This window comes from Arvicanthis niloticus, chromosome 8, assembly GCF_011762505.2.
Source record: "Arvicanthis niloticus isolate mArvNil1 chromosome 8, mArvNil1.pat.X, whole genome shotgun sequence".
NCBI classification, from domain to species: Eukaryota; Metazoa; Chordata; class Mammalia; order Rodentia; family Muridae; genus Arvicanthis; species Arvicanthis niloticus.
Window position 1 is genome coordinate 47,761,745 of NC_047665.1, and position 23,587 is coordinate 47,785,331.

Here is a 23,587-nt window from a genome sequence, read left to right on the forward strand (position 1 = left end):
AAAATTTGTCTCTGCAACTATATGATAGATAGCTTTACCATTTTTTAACTCCTAGAAATGTAATCAGTTGAATGAATCCTACTAAGTCTGCTTTGGGCTGTTTACCCAATGAGGTTCTTATTTGATACTTTTATAGTGGTGATTTTTTTAATAAAACCACTAGAAAATTCCAGGTAAGAAATGTTAACTTCACTCAAGATACCATGGCACTCATTTCTAACCATGGATTCAACTAAAGGAGTGTTCTGTGTGCACACCAGAATCACTTATGTCAGGGCACAGTGACATTAAAAAACAAAGAATGACCTGGAGTTTTTACTATTTGAGACTTAAAGTATTTTAATGCTTATGCCTACTATACCTAGGGTATTGTGATATAGCTATTTATGAGAGCCTGCAGAAGAAATAAGGAATTCTTTATTATATGTATGTATATGTGTGTGTGTGTGGTGGCTGTGTGTGTACTTGTGTTCACATGATCTGAAGGTCAGAGGCCAATTTCAAGTGTTGTTCCTCAGGTGCCACCACCTTCATTTTTTCCAGTGAGTCTCTCATTTTTGCACGTAACTCTCAAATACTCGTCAGCATGCTGGCTTCCCCTCCCCCCTTTAAATGATTTATTTATTTTTTATTTTCTGAACACTGGTGTTTTGCCTGACTGTATATCTAATTGAGGTGGTCAGAGCCATTGGAACTGGAGCCATGAGCAGTTGAGAACCACCATGTGGGCAGTGGTAATTGAACCTGGGTCCTCTGGAAGAGCAGCCAACTCCCACCTGCTGAGCCAGGTCTCCAGCCCCCAGCATGTGGCTTTTTATGTGAGTTCTGGAGATCAAACTTTGTTCATAGATTTGCACAACAAGCACTTCAACAACTAAGCCATCTTCCCAGCTCAAGAATTCTTTATAAAAGCTATAATTCTTTATAGAGTATATCAGACCTCTAGTAGTGCAGGCCTAAGGCCAGGCTCTCCCTCTCAGTGCCCTGGGCTGACATCCTGACTCCAGGTGGGCACTTAGGCAACACCCTGGGGGAATACAGTGTCCCAGACTGACTCTCAGTCCTCACCTTAGGAGAAGAGTCCCTTGTCTTCAGCAGAATCTGGTAGTTCAGGGGTTTCCACATAGAGTCATCTGCCATAGCCACAGAGAACTGTGCGATGCAGGGCACCAGGTGCTTTGTTATCCGTTCTTGATACTTTTCTTCTCCTCCAAGCCTGTTTTCCAGCTGGGAAGAAAGACACATGGGCTGTCAGCAATCGTCACATTTTCCTTGTGCCTGAACACAACCCTAGTGTGTTTTTCACCATCTTTCATAGCATTAACAGGCTCAAAAAGTAAGTTCTCCCCATGCCAATCTTGTCTCTAGGGCCAACTTCTTGCCTCTGGAGCTCAAATAGCTGCAAAAGCCCTTAGCACCAACCTCTCCCTCTGGAAGACCTGCAGTGGAGGTACTTTCCTGTGGGAGTAACCGTGCTCAGTGAGGCTCCTTCGACAATAGTTAACATACCTTTTCAATGAATAAATGGACAGTGAGATATTATTTCTTTCCTTTTGAAAAATTTCCAAGTAAAACTCTATGAACTCCGCAATAAAGACAAGTCCAACACATGAAAATCCCATTTTTTAATAACATTCCCTTAAAGGATCCCTTTCCTTAAAAACACCTTATGACAAAGCCTTGCAAGCTATCATGCAGTACACACAAACCCTGCACAGAGCAATCCAGGAGGCCTCGTGACAGAGGTCTTCCAGTGGTTTACCTGATCCACCAGGGGCATCATCAAGGCCTCTGCTCTCTCTCTACTCATGAAATTCTGGGTGTCGAAAAGGAAGATCTTGTACAAGCAGTTCAAGATGAACTGCAGCAACAAGCAGCACTTTTCAGGGTCACGTTCAGAGTCAAAGAAGGCTTCATCTGCATGCAGGGAACGAGTACAAGTGCAAAACTCTTAAGTCCTGGTGCTTAGAGACACTGTCACAATTACAACCAGGAGACTGTGGGAATGACCTAGAAGCTGTGAAAGGCAGAACACCCAACAATGGTCTCCAGAGACGGGGCTCTCCTTTAGAGCTTAGACTGTGATGCTTAAGTAGGGCAAATTCAGTCACTTTAGCTAATTATTAGCAGAGAATAGACCAATCCAAACCTGGAGATGGAACCCATGACTTACCTATATCAGTGAAGCACTCTATCAGTGGGCTGTCTCCAGCCCCAAATTTATTATTATACAGCTACTACCAATAATGTGTAATAATGGCCACTTTATCCTTTCTCCTGTCAACTGATTATTTGTTCTAACATAATAGACAATATGGCAAAGTAAAAATTCACCATCCTTAGACCAAGGATCACGAAAATCTTTTCTGAGCTCTAGGTCTTGTGCTAACTGCCTGTGACAGACACATGGACAAGGGTGCCTTGGCCCAAAGGAGCTACCAACCTGTTTTGGAGATGTTTACTTGGTTCAAGGTATCGGCAAAAGGTTTCACCAAGTGGCCAGCAAACAGAGTGAAAAGGCCTTTCAACTTCTCAGCAATGCAATCGGCCAGGTTGTAAAATGTCAGCAGCCTGTCCTTTGGGGCGTCTTCTGTCTTGGCCCAATCAAAGAGCTACAACCATGAGAGAACAGTGATATCATCTACTCATCCTGCCAGTGACAGTGAGCAAGACATGCAGGCAAGAAAGGCTCACCTTGAAAAAGAGAGGCCTGAATGTGACCTCTGAAAGCTTTACCACCATGGCCACTAGACAGTCAATGATCCAACTTTCCGTTTTCCCAACTTCTTGGAGATCATCCTGAAAACAAAGGAACTAATTATCATGGACTAAATGCTGTGGCAAGGACAAATGCTACACTGTTAATTTTTATCTGGCTCTTGCACAGATAGGGAATGACAGTTTCAGGGCATGGGGAGTGGGGACCAGCTCACCTCTGAGTGCTGTGCCCGGAAGTCCAGGGCTTCCAGGAAAAAGGTGGTCATCTGAGACTGGTGAGATAAGAGCTCTTCCTTTTTCATCACTCCGATGTGCTCTTGCAAGATGCTCATAAATGGGCCCATGTGATTCTGCCATGAATACAGCAGTGAATGTTTACCTTGTCTTAGAGCTCAGTGCATCCTCACAGAAGGGAATGATGCTATGCTCCCAGAAGTGAACATTGAGCACTTCAGTACCACCTTCCCTCTCCAAAGTCCAACAGTCAATACTCACTTGCCAGTTCTTCTGGATCTGCTTGAAAGTCTTGCTAATGGCTGGCAGTAGGACTCGAGGTGAGAGCCCAGTGGCCAGAGTCTTTTTAAGAGCTGTCAGGCGGATGTTAGCCTGTGAGGCAGAACCCATTTCACTAGTGATTTTCTCTAGGTGAATCACCTGCAGGAACATGAAAAACAGTGACTGAGGGCACTGGACTGTGCTGGCAACCACACTCACAGAAAGGCTTGCTGATGGCATGCAGCCATCAAATGCCAGAGCAAATAATTCTTTTAAAGCAAACTGAATATCTGCAGATAAAGCTGAGTAGATGACTCCCCTAACTGGAAGCCGATGAAGGAGGTGAACGACAGCACAGAGCACAAAGGACCCTCAGCCCTAGGTCTTCCTACAACTCAGGTTCTTGCTCACTAAAGGCAGTTGAGGAACACTCCATCAGCCTAGACCCCTTCCAAGAGACAGCAACTCTGGGTCCTTGCTGTACACAGTGGATGTCACGTCACTAGCAGCATGGCAGTCAAGACTCAGCTTCACATGGCAAGTAATCACAAACCAGAACACTAGTAACCTGGTCAAGGAAGACTGACTTTCATGGGTATTTTCGATTAAAAATGCCACTTGCTCAGTGTGCTAACTGACAACCGCTCAGCTGTAAATGAAGGCCACTATACGAAACACCTGACAGTTAAAGAAGCTTTCCCATCAAAACCACAGCCACACTAGTGTCCAGAATAACAGTAGGCAACTCTTCCTGCCCATCCTCAAAGATCTAAGGTAAATAAAAGCTGTACATTACACATAGCTCAAAGAGAAGGACACACTATTTTTTCTGTTGGTTCCGTGATGAAGCAGAAATGACAATGGAAAAAAAAAAGATACATGTTCAACAAACAGAAACAGCTCTGTTTGGAAACAAGAATCACGTACTGAATCTCGGAAAGAAAGAAGTAATGAATACAGAAGAGCCAGTAGGAAGGCTCAAAGGGTAAGACTGTTTCCCTTGTCACCCTGGGAAGCAAGTCACAGTTGACCCAATCCCACCTGGGTCAGAAGACCTTCCAGGTAGGGGCTGATGAAGTGCGGGAGAGTCTCAACGACTTTGTGCAGGGCCGCCAGGGCGCTGAGCAGGCAGACCTCACTGTGGACCAACCCACTGGTGCTCTTCATGGCTGTCAGCAGCGAAGGCATCAGGCTGGTGAAAAGGGACAAGTGCATTAGGTCGGCTTCAAGCCACAGACCAGAACACTAAAGGGAGCTGGGGATGTGAAGAAAAATTTGCAGCCAGCTGTATTTGCTGCAACACTATAACCCACATGTGCAGAATACTGCCTGTACACTTTGTACCACTCAATCCAAGAGATCCTTAGTGCCAACAGTGCTGATACATGGTAACTGTGAAAAAGAATGTTCTTCAGTGCATGAACATGTACAAAGCACAACAAAGCCTATAAAGAGAAAAACGGGGGATGGGTAGGATACGCCCCTGTATTACAGATGGCAGGGCTTTAAGGTAAGTCACTTGTTACAGCTGCATAGCAGGTTATGATCAAAGCTAACAACAGACAAGCTTCCCTCTGCTACAGCAAAAGGCTGCTCTGGCCATGCTTCCTCATAGGGAATTACACCACTGCTTCCTATGCACAGTGACTCTGTAAAGGAAGAACATCCCTAAGCAATGTCTGAAGGTCACAGGATTGGTGGATTTTCAGGAGCAAAGAAAAGATGATTCTTTCACAAGTCTATTTTCATTTACTTTCTATTCAAGAAGCCAAAAGCCCTGAAGGCATTCCCCCTTTCTCTGTTGTAGTGGCTCCTGCTTCAAGGTACCTGGGTAGCTGGGGGATGGCCAGCGCTTCCAGAGTAGAGGTGACCTCTGCTATGCATAGCAGGGCACTTCCCAGGACATTTTTCTCCTCCTTTTTCTCTGGTGCTATCAGTTTTACTGCAGTGCTGAGAACCGGTATGAAAGGCTCTCGGTTCTGTGCCCCGAAGTTCTTGCATAGGAGTTTCAGGGTGTACAGCGCTGTCTGTCTGTTAATCGCCTGTTCATCTTCTGCCTCCTTTTTCTTATGTTGCACAATGGCCAGAAGGACTGGAACCAGTTTGAGAAAGCGGTGAACCTGAAGAAATGGTAGTCAAAACAACCAGTAATCAGAGCTATAAGAAGGGCCAGTCTCCTATCCCATCTCCCCTACTTGGGTCTGTCTTATCTAATTGAAATCCAGACTGAGTCTAGAGCCGCGCACCACATTCAAGCAACTGTTCCTCCCTAGGCCCCAGTATAGAGGTTAACTAGGGCCTTGATCATGTTAAACAAGTGGTTTACCATATAGAGCTCCAGCTCCAGACCTCTTTTTTTTTTGAGATAGAGTCTCATTACCTGTCCAGATTGACCTTGAACTCACTATACAGCCTAGACAGGACATGAACTTGAGATCCTCTTGTCTTGGTGTCCTAAGTGCCACTACGACTACTTTATCTGCCTTTCTTACTGCTAGGCATATGCTGTCTCACCAAATTCTGATCCATACATAGCATCCCAGTGAAAAAAGATCAAAATATGCTTCAGCTAAGAGCTGCATGGGTCACAGCAAGCCGAAGTGTGTTAGTAATTCCATCCTCAGATCTCCCTTAATTTATCTATAGCATGAGAATCAACAGCATGTGTCTCTCTCACATCACACACAGTATGCCAACCCAGATAGTAAGAGCGTTCCATTTTAGATGGTGCGCCTGAGAACTGTGAGTGAGCTACACAAGTCGAGGAAGGCAGGCAGGTCTGCAACAGGGTCCTCACTCACCATTTTCTTCTTCCAGGATGTGTTGTGCTGGAGCTTGTTATTCAAAAGATCCAGAGCTTTCCTACGAACAGATGGCAGGGGGTTGCCCACCAGCCCTCTGATCACAGAGATGAAGGTGTCTGTGGGCAGCAAGGCATTGACCTACAGAGAAGGGAACATTTAACACAAAAGGAAAAGGAGACTCAACTCTGTAAGACAGGCTTTATTATTTTGACAGAAAGCATATCTATGTAGCCCAGGCTATCCTTGAATAAAGATTTGAGTGCTGGGACTACAGGCATGTCCCACAAATCACCATGGCCAGCTCAGACTCTTATTTATTATAAACCCTGAGGGGCCAGACATTTTTCATACATGTTCTCTCACGTAATTCTACAACAGCACTCAGGCAGTTATTACTAATCACAAACAAAACAAAACACACAACACGAAAAGGAACTATTCTAGGTCAAGTCCTGATTTCAAGGCCAAGCATGTCCCTATTCTATCTAACTGGCCTTTTCATGTTATCCCATTTCAGTGATGCAGAACATTATATATGCATGATCTACTATTAAATTCATCACATTTTTTGAGGCACATGTTCTCATCATGGGTAGGGAAACACTTATTTTCCAGACAAGTTTGTTTTTAGACATTAAGAGACTTGAACAAGAAAAATATGAGTTTTCTTAAATCAAGAGAAGTTATTACTAAGTGTATTGTTAAAGTGGAAGTTTTTGTTATGTAATTTTATAATGGCATAAAAAGTAGTAACAAACATGGTAATTAAGAGAGAAATGAAAACCTAGAAAGCCTACCTTATCCAGCATGTCATAAGCTTTGCTGAGCAGCGCTCGCCAAAACTTCCCAGTAAGTTTGTCTGCATTCTTTTCCATGGACTGTGCTACTGTGTTGATATAGCTGAGAACTGTTTCTAGCAAACTAAAAGAGACACATTCAGAAAGGGCAATTTAGTAAATTATTTCAGACTTACTTCAGAAGTTACAGGAGGAAAAGGAGAGGAGGGATCAGCACTGGTTATCCTCTGCTTGGAAAACCAGTCCAGTCTTCACTCTGCCTTGGAGCAAAATATTCAGGGCAAAGAAAGAAATCTAACAGACTTGCTTTCAGAGACAAAAATGTCTGCAACGAGAATGACGAAGCTCGAGTGCAGAGTGGCAGTGAACATGGCCAGACTGTGTGCATCTGTTCATTCTTCCAATTACTTCGCAAGTTACAATTATTCTCAAGAAATTATAAAAAGAAAAAAAGAAATAAACATACCTCTGTTCAAGTCCCTGTAGGCTCTTAGGACCACCGCTTTCAACAACCTAGGAATTAAAGAACTCCATGAGAACAGTGGGGACGCTGATGATGAAGTCATCTGACATGGGTTGAAGAAACAGACTATTACCACAAACCTGAAACTCTTCTGCCAGTACACTTTAATTTGATTCAGACCTCCCTCACTGGCTGAAACCGTTTAATTGGGTTTGTTGTATGCGTACAGCACAGAAAGATTCAGAAAAACACTGATGCTTCTTTTATAAAAAACCTGACCTTGTGAGCTCATACAGGGTATTAAACCAAGCATTATGAAAACAGATATGGCCTATCATGTAATTGCTTCCTGGGTCTTCCTATATCTCAGACACCAAAGAAAGCCTGAACCTGAAGTTAAGTTTCTGAACATCCGATTTTTGAGATGAAGATATGGAAACCTATCTTGTTCTAGTTCTTTCAGTTCTTTCAGTCCAGTGATGCATAATGTTCCTCTATAGATATATTTAATCACTTTCCTTTATTGCTGTGTAACTAATTTATGTCCATTTTTTTCTACACATAAATTGAATACCGCTCCTTACCTAAAATGCTTGAGATGAGACCTACCTCTATTCTGGATTTATTTTGGAAAATTTGCAAATAACGATAGTGAGGATAGGACACGTGTATAAACATGCCATGTTTCCCACATGCTTCTGTTTTGACCGTGACCTGACACATGCAGTCAGGTGTGCAATTTTCCACTTATGCTGTCAAGCAAGTGGTTTGAAATGGTTTTAAAAGTCTGGCATTTTGAAGCGTTCTGCCAGGCTGAGGTTAGAGATGTTCTCCTGCACTAATAAGGCTGGGGAACATCATTATAAGTCTCTCAGGCACCTGGGCAAGCTTTCTTCACCTCTCTGACCTTTATGAAGTAGCTGCTGTACACACACACTACCCGCGCTGCACGGCTCGTATTCTTGCATTTCTTGGCACCAATAGTTTTCCCATTTCTGCCACTTGGATGAAGAGCAAAGCAGTGTCCCATTTGGTTCACATCTCTTGCTTTGCTCACCAGGGCATTTGGGTTCTATCAAGTATTAACTGGCCATCCGTGGTTCTCTTCATCAAAATGCTATTCTGTGCCAGTGAGCTCACTCGTGAGATGCGCTGATCTATGTCTGCAGCTTTCCTTCTACCTGTTTATGGTGGCATTTTGTTGACTCAAAATTTGAAAGAAAAATTATTTCTCCTTTGATCACAACACTGTTCTCCCAAATTTTCTTTTAAAAAGCTCTACGTATTGCTTTTCACATCAAAGTTTTTACTCTACTTAAAATTATTTGATGTACATGGTGTGAAAGCAGATCCACTTTTCTCTGTAAACAGAAACACACCATGCCAGCATTAGTTCTTAAGCGCACTTTCTTTGTGGCTTTGTAAACCATCCGCCACTTTTCTTCTCTCCCCCCACCTCGGCGTGTTCTCAGCCTGGTGGTCAGTCACACTGACTGTCTGATCACTCTTTCTCTACCATTTGGCTTAACTGTCAGCACAACAACATCATTTTTAAAGAAGTTAACCGGGGAAGTGTACTGAACTTCTATGCTAATCTACAGTCCTTGAACAGTTGAGTTTTTTTTAAAATAAATTTACTTAATATATGCATGCACACACACACACACACACGCACACGCACACGCACTCTTGTGCATGCTACAGTGCATGTGTAGAGGTCAGAGGACAGCTTGCAGGAATGGATTCTCTACTTCCTAAATGCAGGTTCCCAGGAACAAACTCGGGTCATCAGGCTTGGCAGGAAGGGCATAACCGCCGATCCATCTACCCAGCCCAACAGTGTGTCTTTGTATACATCAACACTGTCTGTTTTTCAAGTATTCTTTTGTGCTCTTAGTGGAGCAGTGTGGCACATGCCTTTAATCACATCAGCACTTGGTAGGCAGGAGCAGGTGGATCTGAATTCCAGGACAGCCAGGGCTGCACAGAGAAACCCTGTCTCGAGGAGAAAACCTTGTAAACTCTATCATAATACTCTTGTCAATGTTTCATTAGGCTGAATTTTCAATACCTCATTTATGTTGTATTGCTGATGAAGATTTTTTTTCTCTGTAACTTGAAAATAGTAACATTTTATAATGGTAAGGTAACTGGCACAGTGAGATAACCCTACTCTATCAGGAGGCTGCAGAGTCAATGGCTACGTCTAGGAGATTGCTGATCTTCTTTCCCTGATTCTCACTATTTCTTTTCTTGCACAGAAGTGGTGACAGAGGCACCCGTGTTCCTGACTTCGGGAGAGGTGCTGACAGTTTCTCCTTGATATAAACCATAGGTTCCTAAGAGAGCTTCTTCAGGTGGCTATGTGTTGTTCACAATCTTTCCTCAGAAACAGGTGATTTATCCAGTCGACTGGCAGACACCGGATTGTTAGCAGTTTGGGGCTGGCATGAACAACAATGCTACCCTCTGTCTGCCTGGAACTGACCAGTGGTGTGCATGATCACATGCTTCCACTGGGCCTCAACTCTGGTAGACAGTGTCCAACAGTCTGCACAGTGAAGTGCACCGTTTGTTCACTATCTTCCAAGGCATGCCTCACATTTTCACAAGGCATTTGGCAAGCTATTTTTTTGTGAGTCTAAGACACCATTTTTTAGAAAAAACAAGATCAGTTTTTATCATAAACAAGGTTAAAGAACACATTACCTTTTTGAGGAAAGGATTCGAAGCCAGGAGTTGGGCCATGAAGGATACTGACAAATACTTAAAGTGCCGAAGCTGCTTGCTTGTGTGAGTGTCCACCTTAAAAACTGGTAACATGGCATCTTGCACTTCACTCTTAGTAGTTACTGTCTTGGAGGTGGCTTCTGGAAACCAGCAACAAAACAAGTAACTTTAAACGTCTCCAACAACTAATCTGTACAATGTACAACTGTAGCATGGTGAGTAGGATGCCTTCTCAGAGAGAACTGTGCTGGGCTAGGAGACCGGACTTTTCCTTAGCCATAGCAGTGAGTAACGGCAGAATGTTTACCAAGAAAGCAGTCAGCCCACAGGCCTGAGAGGAGTGGATCAGTCAAAGTAGAAAATATAACAACATGGGAAAGTGGAGACAATCAGACATTCTAGATCTGGATTGAGATCCTGAAGGCTGGGAGGCCTGAGGCTGAAGGAGGACATCTCCACTCAAAATGCTCCAAAAGCTGAAGATGTGGCTCTCAGAACTTTAAACTTCACATATACTAATACAGTGTTAGAGGTGCAATGATCAGGGGTCTCTGGTGAACTTAACAGCCACAGTTCATCTATGGATGCACTAGGGTTCCAAGGACTGCCTCATTCCTGTCTGCTCGGCCGCAGTTCTCAGTTTAGATGATAGCCCATACCTGAGAGGGGCTTACCTTCCTTTTCCTCTGGCAGCTTTTCTAGGTACTGGAGGATATGCATCAAGCTCTGGACCTGATGCTGGACACTGAATTCACAACAGACTGAAATCCAGAACTCAGTATCTGCCTCTAAAATAGCATCCTGTTTGGAAAGAAGAGGAAAGGTGACAATATTGCCTAACAAGTCTGTCGGTAAGCACACATTAAGGACATGCCCAGAACACACGCTGCAATACTAAGTGCCTTTCCCTGTAGCTGTCAGCTGATAAGAGAGCTATGAATGCCTCCAGAAACACAGAGATTCAAAAAACGACGCACAGGAGCTCTGGCTCTTCCAAACAACTGGCCAGTCCTCCCCTCACAGAGTGCCTCCAAGGCAGCTTGCTGAGGCCCTGTTTCAATGCCTCTCTCTGCTGGGCTCACAATAGAACCACCGGTGGGGCTCCAGACCCGTTTCTTAGAAAAGTCAAGGGCCCTTAGAAGATGCTAGAGATGTTCTGGGTCGCTGGGCAGTGGGGACACAAACTTTTAATCCCAGAAATCAGGAGGCAGTGGCAGGTGGATCTCTGTGGAGGCCAGCCAAGTCTACAGAGTGAGTTCCAGGATAGTCAATGATACACAAAGAAATCCTGTCTCGAAAAACAAACAAACAACAAAAGATGTTCTGGGCTTACACATTCTGAAAGCTTAAAAAACAAACAAACAAACAACAACAACAAAAACTCAAAACAATCTTAAAAAAGCTTCTGGGCGCTCAAGCACTGTCAAACTGCACACACTAAGCAGTGCAGTCCCGTCCTTAAGCTGATCAGTATCACAAAGCCCATGTGATGCCACCCCGCTCTTTTACCATCCCACCTGATATATATGCTGACCTTTTCTCCATAAGCAGCCACCAGCACAGTTTTAGTGACATACTGTTCAAAAAGCAAGACAAGGAGAATCCACAGGAATTTTTCTGCACCTAGTGTGTTGACAAGCTGAACAAGGATGGGCAGGCGCCTGTGCTCTGGCACGTGTGGAAGTGCATCCACAAACACACCGATGATTTTCACCACAATCTCTTCAACATTTCTAGTGACTTCTATAGAGTCTCCATTATCAGACTGCAAAAAACAGACATGGAGTTGAGGAGGCACAAATAACCGTTCAAAACCAGCTTTCAGAGGGATTAGGCCTCTCAGTGAAAACTCAGCGAGTGTCTACCTTGGTTCTGCATAAATCATGCCCTCCCTTTTGTCGGTTCAAATCCCGTTTCTTATGAATTTTTCTGATTGTTCTAGACCACGTAGATGTTTCTTTACTCTAGACTCTTTACCATTTACTTATTCCTTTGGCACATAATGTATGTACACACAGAAACATACATTAGGCATTAGCCCTAGAGCTGCCAATGTACTGAACAAAGGAAGCACCAATCTAACACCAAGACTTAAAAGAAGAGAGTGTGAATCTATTTTATCCCCCGAACAGTCAAAAGCATGGCGAATGATATTCACAAGCGAGTGTGGGGTAACAGATATGCTTGAAGCTACTTTTCACATCGTGTATCTGTTTCTACCTGGTAAAGACAAGACAAGTCCTGGCTCTCAGACTATGCTTAGAAAACTCATGTTAAATTGCATGCTAAGAAATTTGTCATTGTAGCTATAAAAGTTCCTTTCTTTTATTTTTTCTTTATTGTATTCTCAACCTAAAAGCTTCATTATCAAATTCACTCATCAATTTATCACTTATCAATTTACTCATCATTACAAGGTCAAAACACTTCCATGGCTACACTACTATAGTTCAGTGACACCAGATTTAACATATTTGATGGTAATGCCAGAATATGTGGTTAATTTGTAAGCCCTTTGCTGGCTTCACCACTGTGAAGTTCTGGACAAAGAAGAACCTGATTGCTTCCAAACTGGAAGTTACATGAAAACTGTACAAATTAAAAATAGCATCAACGATAGTGGCATGTAGACAGCGTACCTGAATAAGTGCTGGGATGACCATCGTCACTGTCTTGCTAATGACTTGAAAGCTGTAGGCATCATCCAGTCGCATGACATTGGCTCCCATGAATGTGAAAATAGACATGATGTTGTGAAGAACTTTATCCTGAAATAAAGTTCAATCATCACCATTTCTCTCTTTCAAATACCAACGAGTTATTTAAAAAGCAATTTAAAAAAAAAAATAAAACTATCCTTCCTCAAGAACAGGCAAGGGGCTGGCACTGGGGCTACAGTTCAGCAGCGGAGCTCGTGCTCAGAGTGCACGAGGCCTTAAAGGCGAACGCCCTATACCACCAGAAATAAAAACAAGCAAAAAAAATAAGTAAAATAAAAACGGGCAGATCATCCTTGCTGGCTGCAGCAATGGATGAGCCAGCCGGGGCAGGGCGGGAGAGCTCTCCCTGATGGTGTGGGAGTGGGAGAGCTGGTAGACTGACGACCAGCTCAGATAATGCTCAGGCCCAGATCCAGGTTCTTCAATAAACTGTCACTGTCAGAGTGTATGAAGGGGCTGGTCCTACAGATTCAAAACTACTGGATCTCCATGACATAGGCCAACAACAAGATATCTGAGAAGAGTCCCAGTGAGGATCCAGTATTGACAGTGTAGTAGAAACTAGAGGCCTCAGACTAGATCAATGAGTCACTGCAAGGAATATTTACAAGCAAAGAAATGTGGACAAAAAAGACACTATAGCTTCCACAAAGAGCTTTTTAGAGTTTTTTTTTTTTGTTTGTTTTTCCTTTTTGGTGGGGAGGTTGCAAGGGTGGAGGGTAGGTACAAGGGGGCTAGAAGATGAGTGGGACTGGGTATATGATGTGAAAGTCACAACAAACCAATAAAAAGTTAAAGGGGCCGGGGGTGAGGGGAGGCTGTGGTGGGTACCTCAAGTTTCCAAATATACAAATGGTCAACATACATAAGAATGTTGGAAAAACATAAACATGAAGGCAATATCATCCAAAACTGGGGGACAGTGACATCAAAACGACAAGACACACTTTGCACCCACTACAGTGGCTAGGAGTCCTACTACTGAATGATGTCACCTCCTTGAGGTAAATGGTAAGTCATTTTCTTTGGGGGGGGGGGGAGGGTCTTGTTTGTTTAGTATCTCCTGGGGACTGGCAAACTAGTCTTCCTGAGGAGTTCCAGGGAGCCAGATAATGTATGAAGAGCTGACCACACACTGTCCAGTTGAAGCTTCGCTACACATCCCAGTCACTATTATTTTTACTTTGCTAATTGAAGCTTCTTTTTCCCCCAACACAGGAACCAAACTGGATGTCACATTTGCCAGGTGAAAGCTCTACCACTGAGCCCCAATCCTCTGCCTAATGAATTTAAATCAGTTCACACCAATGCACTGAAGAAGAGACCTGAAATAGCCACTCAAGTCTTACAGCTTTCCCTTACCGGAAATATTCCAGCAACAGTACCCAAAAGCAGCAGGGCATGGTGGTGAGTCTGCGGCATCTCTGAGAGGCGGATGCACTGCACTATCAGCTCCACATTGAACTTCTCCTCATCTACAACATCTACAGTGGAGGGGACGGACAAAGTCTGAGTGGCTGACACACTCATGTGCAAAGCAGGTAGTCTTCTGCCCTTCCCGTCCACCAAGCACATACCTTTAGGTATTCTGCCACCGTCTGGGGAGAGTTTTTGGCAGATGTTGAGCAAACAACTCAGAATTAACTGTTTAGTGTACTCCATGTTCCCCTGCTCTGATGACAAAGGTTCTAAACACCTTCAGGAACCCCAGAAGAGAAATGATTGGGAACTTAGAAATTATTAATACAGTCAACATTAATTACTACTGTATTCCTATTCAATAAGGAATAAAGAAAATACTATGATTAAACATAGTATAATAGATTTCTAACTCTACTTTTGTTTCTCATACAGCCAAGTACATCAAATGATCTTTCCTCAAATTACTTACTTCCCACTAACCTACTTGGAATCTTCTACGAATGTGAGAATCACTGTACTTTTCTAATGACAACAGACTCCTCAGCTCAGTGGTAACCTCTAAAGCTATGTTTTCTAATAATTTACAACTAAAATATAGCAGGTGTCACATAGCATCCTTAAAAATACAAGCGACAGTGGCTAAGATATGGCACTGAAAGGTAGGAAAGCAGGTAGAGCAATGAGGTCAGCTACTACACGACCCAGGAGGAAGTCAGTTTAGGAAATCCGTAATGGGTTACTGAACCCAGTCTTTGGTATTTCAACTACAGTACTTTAACTTCCTTTACTGAACAGATGATCTGAACAAGAAAATTATCCCCAAAAGACAACGCTAACTCAACAAGGGCAAATTTTTACCACCCTATTGCCTTGCAGACCAAATCCAAGCGCCAATACCTCGACAGCAAGCTAAAGAGAGTTGGGATCAGGGTCTGAGGGCACTTGAGCTTCTTTTTGTGCTGCAACAACTCCAGGATGAGGGTGACTCTTTGCCAGTAAGGACCTTCCATTTCTTGGACAGACTCTACATCTTGTGACTTTCTGGAAAACAGAGAAGACAAAAGTTGACAGTGCAAACACTATTATACTTGTTTATGCAAAACTGGTTGAGTATCTAGAAATCACAACTATAGCGTGAGCCTGAGGAACAAGAGCAGACTCCTTGGCGTGTCCAGAGCTCTTACTTCTGCTGCATTTTCTGCCTTCTTGTCTGCTGAATTGTGCCCAAAGACTTAGCTTTGTCTCGTGGCTCCAGTTCTATTCTGATTTGTTCAGCATCGACAGAAATCTGAAAAATTGAAATAATGGCTAGTGATGTAGCTCACTGGAACAAGATTACAACAATAGTTGTAATTATAAACTATCTATCTATCTATCTATCTATCTATCTATCTATCTATCTATCTATCTATCTATCTATCTATCTGATTTTCCTCTGTGTATCTCTGGCTGTCCTGGAACTCACTTTGTAGACCAGGCTGGCCTTGAACTCAGAGATCCACCTGCCTCTACCTCTGGATAAAAGGTGTACACTAACCCCACCCAACTCTCTTGTTTTATTTTAATGTTGATAGTTTATGTGTATGGTCATTCTGCCTGTGTACCATCTACATGCCTGGTGTTTGTGCAAGCCAGAAGAGGGTGTCAGATGCCCTGGAACTAGAGTTACAGATCCTTGTGAGCAACGATGTGGGTGCTGGGAATCAAACCCAGGTTCTCCTCTGGAAGAGCAACAAGGACTCTCAACTGCTGCAGCCATCTCTCCAGCTCCAATTCCCATTATTCTTCTTGTTACATACACACAATGTCTAGTGTGTGTGTGTGTGCACGCACACGTGCGCGCACGCATGTGGAGATTCAACACAGACAGAGGAATCTTCCTTGATTGCTCTTCACCTTATTTATTGAGGCAGGGTCTCTTACCTGCACCCAGAGCTCAACTACACAGCTAGTCTAACTAGCCAGCTTGCTTTAAACATCCCTTTTTATCTTCTAAGTGCTAGAACTACAGGTGGACTATCATCCACACCCAGATTTATGTAGGATACAAACTCCAGTATTCACACTTGTATGGCAATCACTATATACTCCCCTACCACTCTCTAGTTTAGTCAATTCAAGAAATGGAATAACCTACTCCAATGATGGCTAGATTTCAATGTACATACAAACATAACAAGCAGAGCTCCAATTCCATCTTAAACATCACCAGTCTATTTAAGTAAAATAAGGTCATCTTGCTCAACATCAGATCCCTCACAATTCCCCATTCCTTTTATGAAACAGGCAGGTACACCTAATATGAGTAAGATCCAAAATAAGTCAACCACATGTGCAAGTCACTGAAAATATACACTTCATATCAAACAAACAGACAAAAACTGGTGAGAGGCCTTGCCCCACTTTCAGTCTGTCCTGTTTCTTGCACATGGATGGAAATGTGGCCTCTCAACTTCTGGCTTTAGCCACCTGCTACCAAACCTCCCTCACCATTACGGATTCTTGCTTTGGAGCCATTTGTGCTGTTCTTAATCTTGTTCAAAGAAGCTTCCAATACAGTGGGTAGTGGCTATTACAAACTCCTAACCATTCACTCCTGTGACCCGTGAATGTTTAGCCAGATGGGACATCTATACTGACCTGCTCCATACCAAACTAAGACCAGGAATCATTGTGGTAGAGTAGGCAGATATACTCGGAGACCAGAAAGATGGAGAAGAATGCTGGGCTTACATGCACAGTATCATGCCTGTTGACATTTTTAGCATGAATGGGGAAGGGGCTCCTGAGGCTCCACCCCTGGCTGAGGAGCTACTGACAGTAAATGGCTTCTGAGGCAGGATGCCACTGGCAGGTTGCCTATGCCCTGGCATATAACCCCACACACACGTCCACACATGGGCAGTACTAGTCGGGACTTAGTGGATTGCTTCTTTTTAAAAAGTGGTCTTGAAGCTGGAAAGGAGATATACTGGCAAGGGGTAGAGGGGGAGGCAAGAGAAGTACTTGGGTTCGATTAAGATGCATTGTATAATCTATGAAAAATTTAAAGACTAAATTTAAAAATGAAAAAAAATGGTGAAGACACAAGATTTGTGTTTTGAACCTCTCTAGTACATAATTTTCTATAAATCTTGTTAATAGTGAAATCTGACCCCAAAGGACGAGTGTAAAATACAGGTTATATACTTGTCAACAGGAAAGAGTAAACATGTACAAATTACGAAGTTTGCAACTTACCCCTTTAAAAACGCTGCCAACAGTCTGAACACAATGTGAGTTTTTGCAGTTCACTAACAAGTCAAACAACACACACAGAAGCTTCTGCTGAACCTTTCCATCTGATATAGCTGCAAAAAATGGCTTTGTAATCTAGGAGCAGAAAAACCCAAGAGTCAGAAAACAAACTTCAACCTAACTTTCCCTCACTATAAAACAACTGTGCTTCATTTCCCCATTTAAAATTCAATGCTTTAAAAAAAGGGAGTATTTCTTACTACTGCTGTGTTGTGCTACATGCGTGTGCACAGGCGGAGCAAAAGGAAGACCTGTTGGGAATGGTTCTCATGTGGTTCTGGGGAATCACCCAAGTTGTAGAGTTTGCATAACAAGCACCTTCACCTGCGGAGCCATCGCACCAGCTTCTACATACAATTCTTTTTAATAGCCTGTATGCGACTTCTGTACAGAAGCTAAAACATACCTGTGCTTTTAAAAGCAGGTTCAACCTACTAATAACTTACAACTGTCGTCATGCTTGATCAAGCTTGGGTTTCTAAAGGAAGCCACTAACCTTCTCAAGAGCAGTAATCTGAATGGTTGGCATTCCTGGGTGAAGCACCTTTGTTGTGTGTATAGCTTTTATGAACAGGTCTAGGCTCTTTGGGTCTTTTTGTAAAAGCGAAGCTGAATACTCATTGTATTTTCCCAGAATGAGATGCAAAACAATGGCTTCATCCTTCAGGACAGCTGTGGGCTCCTTCTCTACCTTCTGTAGGAGTTGTTCTGCCATAGGCAGCAGTTGGGCAAGCACCATCTAAAGACACAGAAAGTTGTCAGACTCATGCTTTACTCAGGTCTGCTCACCTGACAGTTCTCTAAAAGTGGTTGTGAGGACAGAAAATATGACCTAAAATATGAGAAGATCAACAGTTTAGCATTTGCTGAAGCACTTCATTTCCCTCAACCACCATTTCCAGTTTGATATGACTAATATGAATTCAAGTGAATTCATATTATATAAAGGTCGTATTATATTCATATTACATTAATATAAAGTCAAGGCTTCAATAATTAAAACTATAGGTCAGCAAATCATGGCTTGTCTAACAAATTCAGTCATGTCCTGTCTTTTTAGACTTTCACTGACAACAGCCATAATTATCTGTTCACATACCCTCTGTGCCTGCTTTCCTAAAAGTGGCAGATCTGAGCAGAGGCACAAAAAGATGGTCCACAGAGCCAAGAGTTGTTTCTTGATATCTACAGAGTACTGCCTCTCACCCACTCCTTAAACAAAACCCTGTATACTCAACCTGTCACAGAACATGGCGCACCGTGAGCATATAATCTAGCACAGCTCTCTAAAACTCACCTCTAAGTTAGTTAGAGTACTGTATTGTTTAGGAAATAGGACAAGAAAAAAAAAACCCGCCCTGTTTATTAGAAACATAATTTATTTCCAATTTGAGCCTGCTTGAACCAGAAGACATGATCCTAACAGACAGGAGTATGGACCATATTCACTCCTTTATACAAGAAATTTTACCAATTTGTAAATGTCCCCAGTGACACCTCAGGGCTGATAACTGATACAATTGATTATACCATCAATCAATTTATATTCCATTGTACCCATTTTAATTCTCTGTTTGTGGTCAGTCAAGAGCAATGGGGAAAATGGCCATTCGAAGTAGTGTAAAGGGACTTAAAACTCTGCGGTCAGCAGACATTTCCTTTGCATCACAAGCTTCCTAGAGAACAAAATGCTGCCTGCGCTTTTCCCTCCAGAAAAAAAATACGTGAAACCATATAGTTTATAAGTAAGAATAAAAAGTTCCAATTCAGAGACTACAAATATGTTTCTTTGTAGAGGATTTCTCCTTGAAAAATGCACACAAATCCAAACCTATCTGGAATAAAGCTGGTGTAAGATAACACAAATGTTTAAAGGGAACGGATATCTGAGATATGTGCTTTTTGCATCCTGTATCCTTCTTTCCTCTGTAATTCTTCCTTCTAGTTCGTGAAGAACATTCTCCCCATGGGAGCACATGGTGCTTCCTCATACAAGACAGTTATCCCTCAGGTCAGAGACACACAGTCCACTGCATTCTGTGAAAATCACTCCTACCTCACTGTTCACATCTTGAAGTACTTTCATCAAGTCTTTAGCAATGTAAGATGGGCAGCTATACACAGAGTGAAGAAGGCTTCTCAGGGCTTCAGATAGCTTATGATGTGACTTCTGTCTCTCTTCATTTTGTAGTTCAGCAAACAGTGTAGCTAAATCCTAGGATACCAGAAAGAAAGAAAATTGTATTAAGAAGTGAAAATAAACTTTAAGGACTAAATATTCTAATTATGGAAGATTCTTTTCCAAATGGCATGACATTTCTTACAACTTTTTAATTTTTCTTCAATAAAGTCCCAACTAAAAAGAATAGCAGTATCCAAAAGCTAGCTCACTATGTTCAACATTACTCTTTCATGTAAAAAAAGGATAGCAGAATTGAAACACACTCTATGACCTAAAAAAAAAAAAAAAAAAAAAAGATCAAAAGCCGGTAGTTGCTGAAGCAAATCTTTAAATGAGTGGATTAGTCTCCCACACTCCCTACGAGGTACAGGAAGAGAGGGCTGCTCCTGTTCCATAGGCCCTCACACCTCAACCTTTGACAATAGTCTACCTGAACCACATAGGTAGCGTCTGAAGTGATCTCCTCTGCCTTAGGAACGAGGTGACCTATCATCAGCTGAAACTTCGAGGCTACTCCACTGAGGGCCTGGAGACACTGAACGGCAGCTCTGCGGACTTCTTTGATAGGGCTTCCCAGATTGAGGAGTAGAGACACCACCACTAATACCAAAGGAGAAAGGATGTGTCACTGAGCAAAGCTTAATAGTGTCAAAGGTACACAGTGATAGGTTTCCTTCTAGGGCTGAGAACACAGCTCAGTTGTAGAGCATGCATCTGGCCTGGCTAACACACACACACACACACACACACACACACACACACACACACACACACACGCACGCTTCCCTCTCAGACTCCCTCTTCTGAAGACTGTTCATTGCCTATTAATTTCAGAAAAATATGGGTCATGTTTCCTCAAAGCATACAAATGAGCCCAGAAAATCTACTGTTACTATGTGCCACCATACCTGGCTGTTTTTCCTATTTTTTAAATTATATTTTTAATAAATTAAATCAAGGATATTTCCTGTATCTACAGTGATGGGGGTACAATCATCACTGACTGAGTGCAGAGGTCAGAGGACGACTTTGAAGGATAGTTTTCTCCTTTCACTATGTGGGAACTGGGATTAAATTTAAGTCATAAGGCTTGGTGGCAAGTGCCTTTATCCTTGTCACCATTTCCCCTATAGAGACAACTATTTTAATAAATTATGTTATCTCTATACAATTAAATGCAAGAGCATATGCTATACTTCCTCACAAAGTAAGATGTCTATAATGTACTAATTAAGAAGTTAAGTGTGACCTGCCATACCCGGAGATGCAGCAGATGCCAGCTTTTGTTTATACTGCATATTCTGAGAAGAAAGCATCACAGAGCCTATGTAAAGAGCTTGAGTCTGCAGCTCCGACTTCACAGTGTAGTTAAGTGGATTTGAAAGGCTAGAACCATAGGTCCACAAAACGCAGAAGAACTGGAACAACTGAAGAGCATCTTCTAGATGTACCTAAGCAAACGACAAGACAAAGTGAGGTCTAGTTCTCACTCAGATCTGCTGCCCCACATCTTTTCACTACTGCACAATAACCACACAGAAATGATTTGACGAATCACTTCTTCAATATTTGGAATTTCAAGCTGTTAGGAAGGATGTCACTGAAGAATGACATTCAAGAAGCCTCACTATAACTTTATGATTGAATATACTTAACAAGGAAGACAGGTGTACTAACTAAAGGTCAAGCCAAGCGTGGGACCTGGGAAGCTTCACTAAAAGCTCTTGAAGGAGTGAGAGATGACAACAATGCTGAAAGCCATGGAGAGTAAGACAAGGACAAGAATACACTGCTTGCAGCACGGAGGCAATAAAGCCCAGAAAATTTTGTGAGTGACTGCATCTCCTGAATATCATCTTTGAACACTCAGCCAGTTTTCTCATCTATAAATGATATTTAAAACACAGACTGAATTGTTTTGATTTTTAAACACAACAGCTCATCACTAGGGATGCTGCTGCAGTGCTATTCTCTTCTCAACATGCTGCCTGGTTGTGATTACTAGACTGCCCTAAAGGGCATGTGGAGACAAGTACCTTCGTTATAAGCTTCATCAGAATCCTGAAATGCATGGCCTCAGAAACCTCCAGCAGCATTTCAAAGACACCAATGAGCAGGTGCAGGTAGTGTCTGCTGTCTTCATCCAGCTGCTCAGGATTCCACCACATGGCACCTGAGAAGACATGGTGACAAAGAAAAGCAATGGACAATCCTACACGAGCATGCTAGGGGAGCTTGTCGCTCAAGTGAAGGTGAACCGTGCATGGAGTCAGGAGCGTAGTGCTGCATCACACAATGACCTTACTGGGCCTTACCTGTAGGAAAAGATTTTGGAGCCTTCAGTGCAAAAATAAAACATTTCAGGGAAAATACAAGTAAAATGGAGTCCTCCATGGCAATCTTCTGGGCACTGTGGAGCTGCTGCACGTAATGCGCCCACAGCTCCTCCGGCAATCCTCTGTTCAACATCAGTTCCAGGTGCCACTCTGAGGGGATTTCCTGAAACATGAACGGAAAGGGAAACTAGCTCATCCTCAAAAAACAGGTGCTCTATGAATAGACTGCAACGGATGTGTACATTCTAGTAGGGAGTGGGCTAACAATTTCACACAGATTGTGTGTGTGTGCGTTTGTGTATGGATACATTGCTTTAACTGAAAAAATACTCACAGTCCTCAGAATGGGCATTAACAGAACAATGTGAAACAACCCACTGCCTACACTGAATGAAACACAACTGCTCTATACTGCTAGCCCTGAGGACAAGCACAGCTCCAGTTACTGCACCTCACAAAAAAGACAGCCAGACATTAAGAGGGGCTCACTTGAGACACTTTTTAAAGTTTAAAGAAGCATGCTAATTTCACATAATTTTAGTTAACAATGGCTACAACTAAAATTTATAGAACTCCTGAGAGTGTATGTAAATATGAAGTATAACTCTCTTAGCAAATCCTGTAATGAACAGCCCTTTGAAGTTTAGAGGATAAAAGAAAAATAATCTGCAAACAGCAGATATTAAAACAAGCTTACTACTTCAAAATGGGGAACTAGGAACGAAAGGAAACTTGACCTTAGTAACACTGTCAGGGACAACAATGGGCCAGAAACATCAAGACTCAACGGTTTTAAATATATAGGACATTCTTTCAATAAATACTAAAACAAGTTTTGTGCAAAAGTGAATAACCAGAGTAGATAGAAAGGAAACTTGGGTTATGCACGATAAAAACAGTAGAAGAGTCAGTTATGACAGACAACCTTCCAACCTTGGAACCCAGTGATTCAAGTAAACTTCCTGCAAAAGCATGGGAGAGCTTTGTCTTGACACCCACAGCTACCATTCTGACCACTTCCCATGTCCCCAGCTAGAGCCAGACAGTGCCGCTTCTGGGCTTCAGTTTTGCTGTGACCATCAGGCCACAGTGCTATTTTACCCAAGATTCAACTTCCTGCAGACACTGCACTCCTTACCACAGCAGTAATGATGCTTTTGAGCTTCTTTATTTTTTTCTGCAATAAACTGAACACTCTTATAGCAAACGGGAAGCGGGTTTCTCTTAAGGATGAACAGCAAGAGGTAAGCACGGACATAATCACGTGAAATGCCACTTTCTGATTCAGGTTGTAGGACTCCTTTTCTCCAGCACATACTAAATCTTCAACCTTGAGAAATAAGCATATCCTATTACTAGTTAGTCATGGCCTTCAGGAACAAGCTCAGGCCTACCTAGGTATCATGTATAAGGTGAGATGACAGACAGAAAACCTTTTAAGATCAGTAAACACTGATTACTAAGTCATTATACAAACTCTTAGAAATTATAATGAACATAAATACACTTGACATGTTAACGCATTTAGCCCACAGACCTAAAAATATAAACAGCAACAAAAATCAATAAATCAGCACCTAATGCATTAAAAGGTTTACTAATTTTCTTTAATTAATTTCATTT

The 23,587-nt window shown here is 42.4% G+C and overlaps 1 protein-coding gene across 1 annotated transcript in view; it reads right to left on the bottom strand.

Annotated features, from left to right (window-relative positions):
- Positions 1–23,587, bottom strand: part of Heatr1 (HEAT repeat containing 1) — a 42,031-nt gene that overhangs the window by 3,319 nt on the left and 15,125 nt on the right. The window contains exons 17-43 of the mRNA XM_034509854.2: positions 23,103–23,294; positions 21,944–22,127; positions 21,665–21,801; positions 20,887–21,079; positions 20,059–20,228; positions 19,503–19,661; positions 17,943–18,185; positions 17,390–17,521; positions 15,334–15,437; positions 15,047–15,190; positions 14,305–14,423; positions 14,090–14,211; positions 12,647–12,775; positions 11,542–11,772; positions 10,682–10,808; positions 9,987–10,147; positions 7,281–7,327; positions 6,815–6,938; positions 6,015–6,155; positions 5,041–5,333; positions 4,255–4,405; positions 3,214–3,372; positions 2,934–3,068; positions 2,695–2,799; positions 2,444–2,612; positions 1,763–1,917; positions 1,069–1,227 (exon numbers count right to left, since the gene is read on the bottom strand). Coding sequence (XP_034365745.1) covers positions 1,069–1,227; positions 1,763–1,917; positions 2,444–2,612; positions 2,695–2,799; positions 2,934–3,068; positions 3,214–3,372; positions 4,255–4,405; positions 5,041–5,333; positions 6,015–6,155; positions 6,815–6,938; positions 7,281–7,327; positions 9,987–10,147; positions 10,682–10,808; positions 11,542–11,772; positions 12,647–12,775; positions 14,090–14,211; positions 14,305–14,423; positions 15,047–15,190; positions 15,334–15,437; positions 17,390–17,521; positions 17,943–18,185; positions 19,503–19,661; positions 20,059–20,228; positions 20,887–21,079; positions 21,665–21,801; positions 21,944–22,127; positions 23,103–23,294 — 4,185 coding nt within the window. The remainder of the gene's footprint in view (positions 1–1,068; positions 1,228–1,762; positions 1,918–2,443; positions 2,613–2,694; positions 2,800–2,933; positions 3,069–3,213; positions 3,373–4,254; positions 4,406–5,040; positions 5,334–6,014; positions 6,156–6,814; positions 6,939–7,280; positions 7,328–9,986; positions 10,148–10,681; positions 10,809–11,541; positions 11,773–12,646; positions 12,776–14,089; positions 14,212–14,304; positions 14,424–15,046; positions 15,191–15,333; positions 15,438–17,389; positions 17,522–17,942; positions 18,186–19,502; positions 19,662–20,058; positions 20,229–20,886; positions 21,080–21,664; positions 21,802–21,943; positions 22,128–23,102; positions 23,295–23,587) is intronic.